The 15,855-nt window shown below is 36.0% G+C and overlaps 1 protein-coding gene across 1 annotated transcript in view; it reads right to left on the bottom strand.

Moving 5' to 3' along the window:
* ATP2C1 (ATPase secretory pathway Ca2+ transporting 1) overlaps positions 1-15,855 on the bottom strand; it is a 115,845-nt gene that overhangs the window by 34,156 nt on the left and 65,834 nt on the right. The window contains exons 8-11 of the mRNA XM_065876302.1: positions 7,220-7,375; positions 6,422-6,490; positions 5,358-5,433; positions 2,468-2,534 (exon numbers count right to left, since the gene is read on the bottom strand). Of these exons, the coding sequence (XP_065732374.1) occupies positions 2,468-2,534; positions 5,358-5,433; positions 6,422-6,490; positions 7,220-7,375 (368 nt within the window). The remainder of the gene's footprint in view (positions 1-2,467; positions 2,535-5,357; positions 5,434-6,421; positions 6,491-7,219; positions 7,376-15,855) is intronic.

Raw genomic sequence — 15,855 nt, 5'->3', positions numbered from 1 at the left:
AATAATTATGAAAATTCTTCTGTCAATTCTTCTTTGCCATTATGGTAAAAAAAAAATTAAAAATTCTGAATTTCTCAATTTTGTTTAATGAATGCAAAAAAAAAACCAAAACAAAAAACTACCAAGATTTTGTCTCCAGACTTTTCTTATACCTTTTAAAATGATAATGTAATGCTTTGGGCAACATAATAAGAAAATTAAAGGATAACAGAATAATAATGATTTATTTATTATTAGAGTAGCCTTATAAGCTACTTATCCTTCTGCTTTCTCATTGTTTTACTCATTTTTAGCACAGGTGGAAATAATTGTTAAAATACTTGCTAGGGGAATAAAACAGCCAAGATGTTTCAACACGCAGGAAAAATAAGTTCACTAAAGATCCCACATGTATTTTAGCACATATAAATGTACAGTAGACCCATATGGTTATTGCAAAATAGAATGAGTTTTATTTTATTTAAAAATTCCTAAATGTTTGGTCCTTTGGAAGATCCTGACGTAGGAATAAAAGTCATGAGGTATTAATCTTCACAAATAGTCAGAACTGCTCTGAAAAAAAATACTCAAAAACATGAGTCCAATAGATAATAATATGCCAATGGTTAATAAAATTCATGCCCCATTTTAAATTCATTTCATATTTAACCCAAGGCTCCTTTACACATATTTAAGCCAAGAGTTTCAAGTTGTATTTTTGCTCCTCCAAGGAAAAACTATAGTCCTTCACTATATCACAAATATCTTTTAACTTCTTATTCATCCTACTTATTCCTTGCACTCCACTTGACTTTTTCTTTAATCCATTGGTTTTTATTCTGAAACTTGAACTATTACTTGCTAGGCCTATTACAGAGCTGTCATCCAGGATTTCTTTTCCTTAGAGGACTAGGTGAGTTCCACTTTTTCTTACACCCTACACAACATCATCTTCCTTTCTTTCACCCTTGTTTTGCTGAAATTCATACAAGAATAGGTATGGGATAAATTTTTTGATTACTTGCTTATCCATTTGTAATTACCTAAATTGATACTTTGGCTAGACCTAGATTTATAGATTTAAAATCATTTCCCCCCATACTTTAATTGTACTGCCCCACTGTCTTCTAATTTAATCCAATGTTGCTGTGGATGAAGGTTTAATAAAATCCTTTTTCCCTTCTGTATTTGGTTAAATAAATCTCTAGCTCTGTTCCCTTAGTGATGACAGTATAGCAACTATGTTGCTAGGCAACACTGCTTATGATAAAAGGATCTCCTGACCGATAAATTATCCATGGACTGGGAGAATTATAATTATCTTACAGGAAGCTACAGCTTTGGGTTTCCTGAGTGTGGTGACTCTCATAACTGGGCATGTTTCTTGCAGGCATCCTGGAAAGTGTACGTTTCCAGAGATGCTGGCTCCTGTGGATTATGAGGTATTTTAACCCAGGACAGCTCCTGTCCTTACATGGTCATCTCATCTGCTTGTACCTAAGCTGAACTACTACAGGCACTGCTGTAGCAACTCTCTCAGAAGAGGACGTTGCCCTGTGGTGCTCAGGACACAGGTACCAAGTATGATCTATGAAAGTCTCATGAGTTGAAAATCTTAGTAGAGCCTAAAAAGACCCTGTGGTGGAAATTGTAGTTGCTAATGAGAAGTATGATACCAGTCTAATTTTCCTTCCTGTACAGATGACCTGACCTGTTTTCTTTAGTCTCACAATGATGTATCTGGGTTGGAGGTTTTTTTGTCCTGCTTGGCATTTGGAGAATCCTTTCAATCTATAAAGATTCATGTCTCGCTTCATTTCTTATATAATTTCTTCTTACCTCTTTTTAAATCTTCTATTACTTAGATATGGCATTTACTGAATTATTCTTTGTCACTTTTATCTCATTCTCTGTTTTAGACTTTTTACTCTATTTTTGGGGAGACCACTTCGACTTTATATCATAGCCTTTAAATTGAATCTTTAATTTCAGCAATCATAACCTAAATATCTTAAAAATATATATTTTGGTTCTGTGATCCTTTTCTACAGCAATCTGTCTATCATGAATGCAGTTTCTTCACAAATCTCTGAAAATATGAAGGCTTTCTGTTTATTTTTAGTTTTTCGTCAATTCTTGCATATTTGGTTTTCCTCTGAGATGGATTATTCAATTTCTATATTGTGGTCTTTCTCTCTCATGCTCCTAGTTTTCAGTTTGGCAATCCTTAATTGTCTATATAAGTATAAAAAAGCAATATTGGATTGATAATACCAGACATGTAGTGTGGGGTTTCTCCACTGCATATACATAGGTTTTCATTTTCCTGGAGCTCATTTCAACATATGAATTCTGAACTATTTAAGTAGAGTTAATATACTCTTATGTGCACGTATAATACCTCCATAATGGAACGTAAGCTATGACTAACAAAGAAATAAGAGAGGCAAAAGAGACTTCAAATTATAAACAAACTATCAGAACTTACCTTACACTAATAGTAAACATTTCCAGGATATCTTTTCCTAGTAACCAGCCAACCAACATGATGATACCTGTAACAGAATCAAACAGCTATTTTTCCCTTTTATATAAAATCACCTGGGCATAGAAGGGATAGAACAGAAAGCTGAGGGCAGCAAAAGTCCCTTGATATAAAAGGGAAAGTTTATCAGATCACAATTATAAGATTTTACAAGAATCCATTAAGCAGGTGAGATTAAATTAATCTTAAGGTTAAAACTGTGTATGCATGCACACACCTACAGTTTTACCTTTTGTTGCCACTGCTGCCACCCATCCCTTAAAGTAATAATATCTGAGAGTTCCCAATATAAGAGGGGGAAAAAAAGAAGGCAGCATATACATATAGGTTTTCTCTTAACTATGAGGTTCGCAAAAATAAACCCTGGAACTTTACTTCTCATAACTCAATATCCAGACACTGCACATTAAGTTTGTACTACAAACCAAGGAGTACTTAGGACTTGGCTCAACGAATGATATAAGACATTATAAGACAGCCAAAACTGCAATTAACATTTTAAAATTATGACCTTTACAGTGTTTAAAAGTTAAAAACGAATTAACATAAACCAAACAGCTGATTCTTTACTCTCTTCTTTAATCTTTATCTTTGAAAAGAAGGGGGGGGCACAAGGGATGTACCACTGGTTTTGTGAGGAAAAACACTGTATCAGAGTTTTAATAAAATAACTTCGAGACTATATTCTAGATCAATATGGATATTGAAAACAAGGTTTTCTTCATCTTTCTGCAACTACAAAATAATGATCCAGATCCCATCCCAAATACTATCTTGATAAAAGAAAACTGTCCAGTGAATTATACCAGAGTCCAGCAAACTATACAATCTATGGCCCTCTTATGTGTTTTTGTAAATAGTTTGTTGGAACACAGCCACACCCATTGTTTGTAAATTGTCTGTGGTTGCTTTTGTGCTGATGGCAAAGTTGAGTATTTCCAACACAGAACGTACAAACCAAAGGCTGAAACATTTACTATCTGGTGCTTTACCAAAAAGTCTGCTGACCCTTGATTTTGATCTTGATCCTTCTCCTATTCCATACACTATCCTAACAAGAAAAATTATGTCCAATGCATTTAAAACCAGGTAACCATAAAGTTGAAAAATTTTTATCACTAAATTTGACGTGGTTTAATGATACAACGTTAATATAAACTGGAAAGATTTAATTGGTTAAATGGCCCTTCAATTTACCAAATTCACTATAAATTCTAAAAAATAAACAGCAATAACCAAATGAAGGGAGCTATGAGAACATACACACCATTTAAACAAAAAGAATGAAATACCTTCCCAGCTTCTACTTTATGTTTATGATAATGAGAAATGGATCAAGAGGATTAATATTCAAGAAGTTATTTCACTGAAACTGTACAGCAGAAATGTTGTCTTAAAATTGCATTGTTATCTTAAAAGCTAGCAGGAAAAATTAAAATAACATATGGAAGAATTAAACAGAGAAGGACTCTCGCAGAGTTCATCCATGCATCTTTCCGCATGTGCTCTGCTTTTCCAGAAAACATTTTACTTTTCTCTTTAAAAAAAAAAAAAGAAAGAAAGAAACAGAGAAAAGACTCCAAAGTTGATGTGTCTAATGTTATGATAAAGATGTTGTGTCAACTCAGTGAATTAAGAATGGATTATGGAATTGATGGTACTAGGATAATTAACTTTTGAGTAACAAAGTAATAACTCTACCTTAAGTCTTATACTAAAATAAATTCTAAATAAAATAGAAAAATTAAGTGTCAAAAGTAAAAACTAAAGTAGTATAGTGATGTTTAAATAACTATAAACAAAAAACATTCTCCCATATGGGGTTGGGGGAGCCTTTATGAATAGAACACAGACAGAAACTTAACTGCACTAATCATCAACAGGAGGGTGATAAGAATCTCAGGCAAGAGATTGTTTCATTACACACATCTCTCCCCTCCCTACCAAGTTTATTATACAGCCCTCAAAAGCAATTTAAAAATCAGGAGAAAAAAATACTTGTAACTTAAAAACAACAAAAGGATTAATATCCTAATTATACAAAGAGCTGTGACCAATCTAAGACTTACACCACAAAAGAAGAGGGACAAAAGAAATAAACCAGCAGGTCATAAAATAAAAAGGACTAACATACATATGACAAAGTGTTCTGTTTCTCGAATAATGAATTTTGAAATAAAATAATGAGAAGACTTTTCTTCACCTATTAAGTTAGTGACAAAAAAGCTGGCAAGGGTGCTGGAAGAGAGACTTTTATCTTGTTGATGGAGGATATTATTTGGCAATATGAAACAAAAGCCTTTAAAAACATGCCAAACATTTTTAAATCACACAGATACTCTTCGACCCAATAATTTCACTTTCAGGAATTTATCCTAAGGAAATGAGAGGTGTTTATAATAAGATACCTGCACTGAAGAATCACTTACACAATTTTTTAAAACTTTAAAAACCTACACAAATGTCTAAAAGAGCACTGGCTTTTTATATATGTATACACACACATATTCACACAATGGAATACTATACAACCTTTAAATTTGTTTTAGAAGAGTAGTCATAACACAATACTATCATATTTTATTGAAGACTAGAAAGACAAATACTAAAATGTTTATAGAAATGCTCTTTGATTACAGGAATTACAGAGTTCTATTTTATCTTTGTAGAAAAGGACAACAGCTGGGGATTAGTTTTATAGTTTAAAAAAAGTAATAGTAGCCGAATAAATGAATGAATGGAATTTTTCTATGTATGGATCTAACTCCCCCTTCCCACTCAAAAAATAAACCTAAGTAAATATAGGAGATATACATACTCACTCTTCTCTTACCTATTATACCAAAGGAGTAAAAGGAAAGTTGTTTTCCTAAGAGGTCCATGCTCTTCTGCAGAGGGGTTTTTGGTGCCTTGACAAATTGGAGAAGAGTGTCACCACAATTACCCAATTACCTAAATTTAGTGAGCTTTACTAGGTGCCAGGGACTCTAAGTGTTTGACACACACATGCTTGTGCTTAACACACCCATGACATACACAACTCTCCCTTGAGGTAAGTTTTAGCTCCTTCACTGAGAAAACTGTGAGGCCTAGACTGTTAAAAACCCATTTGAAAAGGTCCGTGCTCCCTATGCCTCTTTGAGGAAAAATTTATTCTCCCTAGCAGTTTCCCCAGGACTTCATTATCATCAGCTGCCCCTCATTTTTCTACTCTTTCTCCTTACAAAGATGCTTGTAACCCAAGTCTTTTTTTTTTACCCTGTTGGCTCCCTGATCTCTGGCGATCCCTTCACCCCCAAGCTTGGGACGGTTTTACACACTGCATCACATATGGGAGTCTTAGCAAGCTACCTGAGAAATCCAGATAATTTGAGAAGAAAATGATATTTGTAGAATGCAACTTCTTTTTTAAATATAAGAAGATATTTTAAATGAGAGAACTAATCTTCAATATCCTTCAACAAGGGTATCTTCCAAGTTATTTCACTTTGCAATCTTTTTTTCTCCAGATACTTGGAATTATGTAAAGTTGGGAATTTTGGTAGAAGACATGTTCTAAAGTACAAATATACTATTGAGTAATCTTTAAATTTAATATGATAAAGCTAATTTCTAAAAATAATAAGCCTTATAAATAACTGGCTAAACCTTCTTCTCCTATGAACAATGAATAAACATCAGAATATTTCAAATATTAAAGTGTTAATTCAAACCCTTCCAATTACAGGCTTTCCACTTATGATTTTAAGCACAGACAACTGAGTAATATTCTGAATAAAATATTACTTCCAAAATTAACAAAATAATCCTCCAATATTCTCTTTTCCTCTACTTACAATGGAAAATATTTCGGATTTGAAACTCAAACATCATTAACAAACTAAGTTTGTTACTCACTTCCTCTGCCTGCATCATTTTAAAAACCTCTCCAAATTCAGAATTTTCTCCTGTTCCAATGACAATACCCTAAAGGGAAAAACAAGAAAACATATTTACATTCAGATGGAATCACCTCTCTCAACCAAAGAACAAAACCCCTTCATTCCCTTTCTCCAAAGCCACCCACAGTCAAGATGTCTGACATACGTATCCAAGGTTCCCTCAGCAAATTTACTTTTGATGTTACTACAGACCCTTGAAAACAAACATCTCATTAAACTTATTACTGACTCAATTCTGTGGCCCATTTTTTTGTCTATGTTAATATTTCTGAAATTTGAACCTTTCTTATACTCAGTAGAGACATTTAATGTAGTTTCCCTCTCAAAAGCTATTGAATGATGCCTTTTACATTTGTGTAATATTAAAATCCAGGAAATAAAATATTTGAAATCAATCAGTAGGAGAGTGATATGTAGTCTGAATATTATAGCCAGTATCATATCAACTAAATTGAAATTTTATTTAACCAATGGTGAACATATCCACAAGCCAAAAAAAAAGAAAAGAACAGGTACTGAGGACTATGCTTTTACAGGATCCATTACCTGGTAATTGGCAGAACTACGGATGTATTATAACTCAGGGACACGGCTTCTCCTTAGTCTCACAAATATCTGCCAAGGATTAGGTTCAATTCTGCCATTTCTTCGCCATATATTTTTAAAAGCTCCACATAAAACTAGCCAAAAAAGAACTGAGGAAATGGCTGAAAACAAAGGAACTGCTATCTTGAAAACGAGAAAGAAAATTTACCTTTGCTTTGCCACATCTGACCAGTGTTCCCATGAAGGCAATGTTACTTCTTGATGCAAGATCTCCATTAGTGGCAGCCGGCTGAGGAGCTGTCACCTTAGAACAAGGTGTTGTCTCTCCTGTCAAGCTGGACTCATCAATGGAAAGATCCACAGCCTTGGGGAACATAAAGCACTCCAGTAAGTTCAAGTTTGAAGACTCTCTCTGCTAAACTTAACATCTAAGGAGTCTATAACCATCACTCCTTCCACAAATATCCTCCCTTCTATAAATTAACCAAATCTTTTATCATATCCATTACTTTAAGACAGTAGACTGGAATAGGTACAACCATATTTAAAAACGAAGCTGGGGGGGGCTTCCCTGGTGGAGCAGTGGTTGAGAGTCCGCTTGCCGATGCAGGGGACACGGGTTCGTGCCCCGGTCCGGGAAGATCCCACATGCCGTGGAGCGGCTAAGCCCATGAGCCATGGCCGCTGAGCCTGTGCGTCCGGAGCCTGTTGCTCCGCAACGGGAGAGGCCACAACAGTGAGAGGCCCGCGTACCGAAAAAAAAAAGAAGCTAGGGACTTCCCTGGTGGCGCAGTGGTTAAGAATCTGCCTGACAATGCAAGGGACATGGGTTCAAGCCCTGGTCCGGGAAGATCTCATATGCCACGGAGCAACTAGGCCAGTGTGCCACAACTACTGAGGCTGTGCTCTAGAGCCCGTGAGCCACAACTACTGAAGCCCATGCGCCTAGAGCCTGTGCTCCGCAACAAGAGAAGCCACCTCAATGAGAAGCCTGTGCACCGCAAGAAGAGTAACCCCTCCCCCTCGCAGCAACTAGAGAAAGCCCGCACACAGCAACGAAGACCCGATGCAGCCAAAAAAAAAAAACGAAGCTAAATCAACAAAATCTACATACAAAGTAGACAGAACCATGAGACAAAATTAGCCTAAACTTCCAAATACAACTAGGGAAAAGGAGACACTAGCTGAGACAATCTTTAGAGAAAACTCGACTCTCATGAGTTTTCTAAAATTATTTCCTAATATTGCCATATCCTGAAGTCCTGAAAATGGGTTTGACAGATTTAAACCAACTATAACAGAAGAGAAATATGACTGAAAGATATAAAAGGTACTGAGAAATAAATAATTTCATCATTTTGGGTTTAATTTTCATGAAATTGTTCTTGCTATACATCCCTACATTTATTCTAAATTTATGTCAGCAAGAATCAAAAATGTATATGTTTCCATGCAGATCATGAATATCATATCACCATCCAACTCTGCAATGGGGTTCAATACTGAAGGCTGCACTCCTAACACAATTAAGAATTCACCTACCCAAGCATAAAAAAAAAAAATCATCATTTTATATGTGGAAAATACTGCAGATGTGACCTGGCTCTGTTTCTAAGTATGGCCCACAGAACAACAGTTCAAAGGATGTTAATAGGCATTGTGTATAGTGTTATAGATGGATGATCATTGATAAACCGACACACATATATATACACATACATACAAGGGAGGAGTACTCTGGTCAAGGAAGTTTTAGAAACACTGTGTTAAGAATTAAACAGCTTCCCCTACCATAGTGCTTCTCAAAAGTTACAATGCACCAGCGTGAGGCACCTCAACAGGATTACAGATACAGCAGGGGTTGTAGAAGTGTGGTCTTAGCAGAACCAGCCTCACCTCTAACACCTCAGAGCTTGTTAAGAAATTCACTGCCCTACCGCAAACAAGGAGGTGGGGAGAGTGAACCTAACAGACTGCAATTTACAAGCCCTCCAAGTAATTCTGATGTTGCACTCAGGTTTCAGAATCAACAGAAGAGTGTTTTCCAAACATCTTTGATCCATTTTATTCCAGAAGCTCTAGTTCAAGGATCATTAGGAGGCTCTTTGGGAAACTAGAAACTAGTTCATGATTTTACTCATTTTATAGGTTCATTCACTCACCTAAGCAACATTTACTGACTACCTTAACTATGTACCAGGCACTGGGTTAGATCCTAGAAAGAAAACAAGATAAGAAAATGAACCCAGAGCAGTTTAATGTGCAGTTTCACTGCTATTATAAACTGAGCTGGTGTTCTGAATTGGGCCTCCTGATTGACAATTCCTACTGTGTACCAAGTACTCTAAATTTAAATCCTGTTTTTTCTTTTTTTTGTGGGGTGGGGAAGGGGAATAAATCTCATCTATTTAAATGGTTATTTTGTTATGACCATAAATACCTTAAAAAAACTCACAGAAAATAATTATTAAAAATTGAGTTCATGAATTCTTTCTCCCCATCTACATAATAAAACTTTTGATTTGATCAACGCCATTGATTCATTCACTTAAAAAGTATTTATTAGGGCTTCCCTGGTGGCGCAGTGGTTAAGAGTCTGCCTGCCGATGCAGGGGACACGTGTTCGTGCCCCGGTCCGGCGCGGAGCGTCTGGGCCCGTGAGCCATGGCCGCTGAGCCTGCGTGTCTGGAGCCTGTGCTCCGCAACGGGAGAGGCCACAACAGTGAGAGGCCCGCGTACAGCAAAAAAAAAAAAGTATTTATTAATACTTATAATATGCCAGGTTCTGTACTATATCATACAGAGTGAGAATCAGCAGTAAACAAAGTTTACTGCTGCCCTCAGCTTTTATTCTAATGGGAAATTGATTTGAAAAAATAAACAAGAGTGGATAATATAATGCTTGATAGTGAGGGGAAAAAATGGTAAGAATGGAGAGTGACATTTAGATAGAAAGAGAACATCTCTCAAAAGCAGATGACCCTTTTGCAGAGCCCTGACTGGCGTGAGGGCCCCACGGTTGGGCCACAATCAGGGAGGAAGGATTCTAGGCAAAAGGAGCACAAAGTACAAAGCCTGTAGGGGCAGGAACATGCTAGGTGCGTTCCTGTGCTAGGCAGGCATATGACACTGCAAATATAATCAAGTTTATAACATTAGATCATAAAGTTTAAGAATGTTCAAAATAAAAGTAAATTATATCATACAACTCCAGAGAGACCAAACTGTGTTAGCATTTCCTGAAAGTTTAATACCATGTAAATGTGATAGATTTTAGTATCAAAATAGGCTTATAAAAAGTATTCCTTAAAACACAGATCTGACAGTCTTTAGAAGTCTTTAGAAGGCTTCCCATTTTATATAATTATGTATGCAAAGATAAGCCAGGTAAATTTGCGTTCATTACTTCACCATAACTACAGATTCAAAAAAAAACACCTGCCATGTTCAAAAGCAATGAATTTTTTTTATTAAAAGAACACAGTTATTTGACTCTTCTTCCCAAATTAATCTTAGGTCTATATAATTTTTCACACTAACACATTTATTACCAAGTAAGAAAAAAGTTAGATCTTTTTTCAAAGATGATGCTGATACAAAAAGCAATCAGTTGACACTTCCTTGCTCACTATCTGCTAGGCACCATGCTACACACCTATACTAAGTTATCTACTAACAGCTACTTAGCTACTAGCAACTCCAATGAGGCAAGCACTAGTATTATTATCCCTATTTTACAGACATACTGAAGGATTAAGCAGTTTTGAGAGAGTAAGGGGAAGGAAGTCATTTCTAGGAAGGGTGGTACCTTAATAAAGTAGGCAAGCCTAATTATTACACTTTAACAAAGTCACAATTTAATTCACCTGAGAAGAAAGACATTAGAGTTATTTATCCATTGCATTCATGAGAGAAAGGTTAGGATAAAATTAAGTCAAAGAATCAGCCAGCTCCATGCCTTCCATCCAAGTTTAAACATAAAACCTTCAGAAAAGCTGTTAATAAGGAAACTGATTATGTTTCTCTTCATTCTTCCTCAGGCACTATGGCGGAGGTGTAAATAAGACACAACACACTTCAAAAAGCAGAATGTAAATAAGAATCAAGATGCATACATAATCCCACAATCTGAATATTTAACACCTACAGAATTTAAATGGTTGAAAATAACTCACAGGATTATTCCTATAAAACATTAGGCAGAAATAAGGTAAATGCCAAAGTCACAAAGGTTTCCTGGAAAGCAAAAAGTGACTGCTTAAAAAAATTACGGTTAATATGGTACAATTGGTAACTACAAATAAGTTCATAAACTAAAGAACATCTTAGTATCCTGTATGCTGCTAGGTTAATCACCTCTAGTCCAGAATTAAAAGCAAATCAGAAATGGATTTCTTTCCTCAGAAATGAATCTTCCAAAATATTCATCTGCAACTGCCTGATCATGATAAAATTTCTTACTTATGCTCTCAAAAATTAAGATTCCTCTTACTGTTTATTCAAATGAAGGAAAATATAATTAAAAATTCTTCATGAGCTCTAGCTTACTAATCAAAGCCCAACTGACCAAGTGTTACATGAAATCAATTTTATCCCAGGGTAAATGCTTGCAAACTTGACTTAAGAGTATGGATTCAGGGACTTCCCTGGTGGTGCAGGGGTTAAGAATCCGCCTGCCAATGCAGGGGACACAGGTTCGATCCCTGGTCCAAGAAGATCCCACATGCCGCGGAGCAACTAAGCCCGTGTGCCACAACTACTGAGCCTGCACTCTAGAGCTGCCCCCGAGCCACAACTACTGAGCCCGTGTGCCACAACTACTGAAGCCCGTGCGCCTAGAGCCCATGCTCCACAAGAGAAGCCATTGCAATGAGAAGCCCATACACCGCAACAAAGAGTAGCCCCCCGCCCACCGCAACTAGAGAAAGCCCACGTGCAGCAACACAAAGTGTACATTCAGTGCTGCTTATTTAAAAAAAGAAGAGTACAGATTGAACTTGATCAAGTTGTCAATAATTTAAAGGCAAAAATTTAAATTCCGTTAACAATGATTTATAGGATATTTCAGTAAGACTACTAAAAGGAACAAAATTTCAAAAGGGGACCTATTTTTGCAACAGTCCTTTCCTACCAATGTAAAATGATACTCTTAAAACAAAGACACTAAGTCTCACTTCTAACCCACCCATATTGTCTTTTTAAATTCTAGTGACTGAGGAAAAAAAGAGTTCTTTCTCGTCAGCATTTTAAAATGAATAGCATTGCTCAGCTCACAATAGTTTTTAACCACTGAACTATAAAAATCAGACAACAAAACACTAAGCAGAGCTCCGCTTATACAATCTTAGAGAACCAGCACTCCTATTGCTCTAAGTATGGAATGGTTTTCTCAGCTGTATGATACTATTAAAGAAAAATACATCTTTTCCAAAGTCAAACACAAGTGATTGTATCAAATAGCTTTTAGTGAATATGAATGTTTCCACATCCCACAAATACAACATACACCTTTTCCAACATTCTAGTCAATTTCTTTCAACAGCTAATTTAAAATCTCTACTTCCTAAGATGTTTGTAAATTGCTTTTTTACAAGTATGTATATGTTTAATAATTCAGAAATTTAAAAGTGAAGTTTCACTGATAAATCACAATAAGGAGGGAGCAACATACTGTAAATCAATTTATCAAATTTACCTGCCAAAAAAATACACTGAAGTCAATATAAAAACTTACAACTCAGGAGTAACATCACAGAAAATAGTGGAGCACGGCACTCAAACAACTGGTCCCTCCACTAAAAAATCATAAGCTGGCAAAAACTAACAGAATAAACTCTGGAATAAAAAAGCAACCAGGGAAATGCTTGAGAAGAAAAAGGCATTTTTATTTGCCTGTCTGCTACGCCCCATTCCCAAGAGAAGCAGCAATAGCTGTGGGGATGGAAGCTTCTGTTCCTGGACCCTGCTCCTAAAATACTATAGTTGTGTGTTTTGACCTGTCTGGCAGTTCTCTGAAGGACTGGTGCAGAGGCTGACCTTTAATTCACATCCCGACTCCAGCTAGAGTAGCTTTCCAGGTATCTGCCAAAAGATTAAAGACATATACTAGCAAGCAAAGCACAGAACAGGGCACACAGCAGACACAATCAAAAGACTGAAAAGGAAGAGACTAAGGTGGAAGTTCTCTGAAGAAATAAAGGCTTGGAAGGGCTACCACATATACCAGGGAAGACAAAGTGTAAAATGCATACCAATTTAAGCATTATAAGAGTCCTAGAAGAAAAAAAAACTAGAAATGGGCAGAAAGAATATTTGAAGAAATATTGGATGAAAACTTCCCAAATTTAATGAAAGACAGGAATCTATACATCAAAGAGACAAATACACTCCAAACAGGATAAACTCATAAACATCTACACTGAGAGAAATTATAACCAAACTGCTGAAAGACAAAGACAGAATCTTGAAAACAGCAAGAGCAAAGCAACTTATCATGTACAAGGGATTCTCAATAAGATTAGCATCCCATTTCTTATCAGAAACCATGGCAGCTAGAAGCAGTAGAATAACATATTTAAAGTGCTTAAAAAAAAATCAAAGAGAATTCTATATCCAGCAAAACTATCTTTCAAAAATGAAAAATTAAGACATCCCCATTTAAACAAAAATTGGGTTTGAAAAAAAAGTGGCAACTGTACCCTGTGTGTAGATCTTGAAGACAGTTTCAAAGAATGATATGGGCTAATAACACTAACACATGAGCCACAAAAGAATTAATCATTCAGTACTCCAAGTGAAGGAAAATCTTGGTACATTTCAGGCAATATTTTGTGTTTAGTTAAAAACTTGTAGCTAAGAGGTAAAATATTTTCAACAGCCAAAAGAAATCCTCTTTTCCTGACTCTTACATTGTTTTCTCTTACAAAGAATTCTTTGTTCAAATTTTGATATAGACTTTACCTGGAACATTATGGAAAATATGTTATGTTTCCAAAAAGGCAAAATGTACTGTTAAGTAGATATGTATAGTCTATAAGATTGCTTCATCTAAAGTCACTGTCTGACCAATCCCTTGGCTGCCCCCAATTAACTAGCCAGAGGTATCTCTTCTGAACTACTACTAAAAAATAAAAATAAAAATCCTAAGGGAAAAAACTGGAGAACATGCCCATAGCTCAATTCCTCTAAGTTTTACTATCCCAGCTCCACAAATAATTCTAAGGTTCCTATGCTGGTAAGGTTACTGCCACCAACACATATTCGCTCATTCCTTGGCCATGGAAAACTGACTCAGGCAAGAAAAGCAAATACAGAAATTCTTAAGTTATCAATATTAATCTTCTTTAAAAAGGGTTTTACAAAAGATAGACTCAGCCTGCTATGGACTGAATTCTGTCCCCCCAAAATTCATGCTGAAGCCCTAAACTCCAATGTAATGTGATGATAACTGGAGATAGGGTCTTGGGAGGTAATCAGAGTTAAAGAAGGTAATGTGGATGAGGCCCACATAATGGGATCAGTGGCTTTGTAAGAGGAAGAGGGATCACTCTCTCTACCATATGAAGACATAGCAAAAAGACTGCAAGACAAAAGAGCGCCCTCACCAACAACCCAATTCTGCCAGACCCTGACTGTGGACTTCCCAGCACCCAGAACCATAAGATATAAACATCTGTTGTTTAAGCCACCCAGTCTATTGTATTTTATCACAGCAGCCTGAATTGACTTAAGACACAGCCAGAAAATACCGGATAAAAGTTATATAGCAGTGAGTCACTGAACTTGCTGACAAGATGCTACTACAGGCCCACGCAAGAATTACAGCCAAAGTCTGAACCACTGAAATTATGACAGGAACCCTAGAGTTGCAGCAATGGCAATGCTGAAGTGACAACCTTGGCCATGGGCCATGTCCACACGAAAAGAACTATACTGCAAAAGTCCTATGCTTACTTTTTCCAAAGTGAAATCCATGTGCTTTATTTGTGAAAAATTAATAATATCCCAAGGATAACTGAGGAGTCTTCTGTTTCCTTTATACTCTAACAAAGAGCTTGTTTCATGTAGGAACATCAAATAACCAGCTAGCCTTACATAATCATTCACCACAACCAAATTCAGCAAACAACACTCCAATAAGCCAATTTAATTACAAAAAGTTAGTAACCTGTGTCCAGAAGAGAATTTCACCTTATCAGCTTTCTTATGTCTTCGGTCAGTACATTTAAATCTAGAAGCAGCAGGAAAGGCTCAATTCTTTTAGGAATGTTGTCTCAATCTACTATCAAAGTAGTTGCAAAAACATGCCTCTGGTACCAGGTAGGGGAGAGAAATGACAGAAGAAATTAAAGATGTTCAACTATATATGTAAAGTGGATTAACTGGAACAAAATCAACCTAAGCACAGCACTGCCAAATAAAACGTGTTGATGAAGTGTCTGAAAAGTTAACAAGTAGGGGGAAAACAATCAAAACTAATCAATTACTCCACAAAGCATACACTTCTAATTTTTACAGCATCAAGCTTTAAAATGTCAAAAATCCCTCTTATTAAACTCACAGTAAGTCTTCGATATATATTTGCTGAATGGATAAAATATGTACTAATCCATATTCTGACAAGTATTTTTTTATATGAGAAATTAATTTTAATTATCTGAGATAATTCTCAATTAACCCTTGTTTAAATGAAACCCTTAAATACTTTACTAAGTCAAATGGTGTTTTAAAGTTTCTGTGTCGTTATACTGCTCAAATTGTTCAAACAACGGGAAAATCATCTTCTAACTATCCCACTGAGGAGGTCTACTGAATTAGAAGAGAAGCACTCCAGAATAAATGGTG

The sequence above is a fragment of the Phocoena phocoena genome, chromosome 4 (assembly GCF_963924675.1).
Source record: "Phocoena phocoena chromosome 4, mPhoPho1.1, whole genome shotgun sequence".
NCBI classification, from domain to species: domain Eukaryota; kingdom Metazoa; phylum Chordata; class Mammalia; order Artiodactyla; family Phocoenidae; genus Phocoena; species Phocoena phocoena.
The sequence above is the reverse complement of the archived record's forward strand: the minus strand, read 5'-3'. Positions and strand labels throughout refer to the sequence as shown.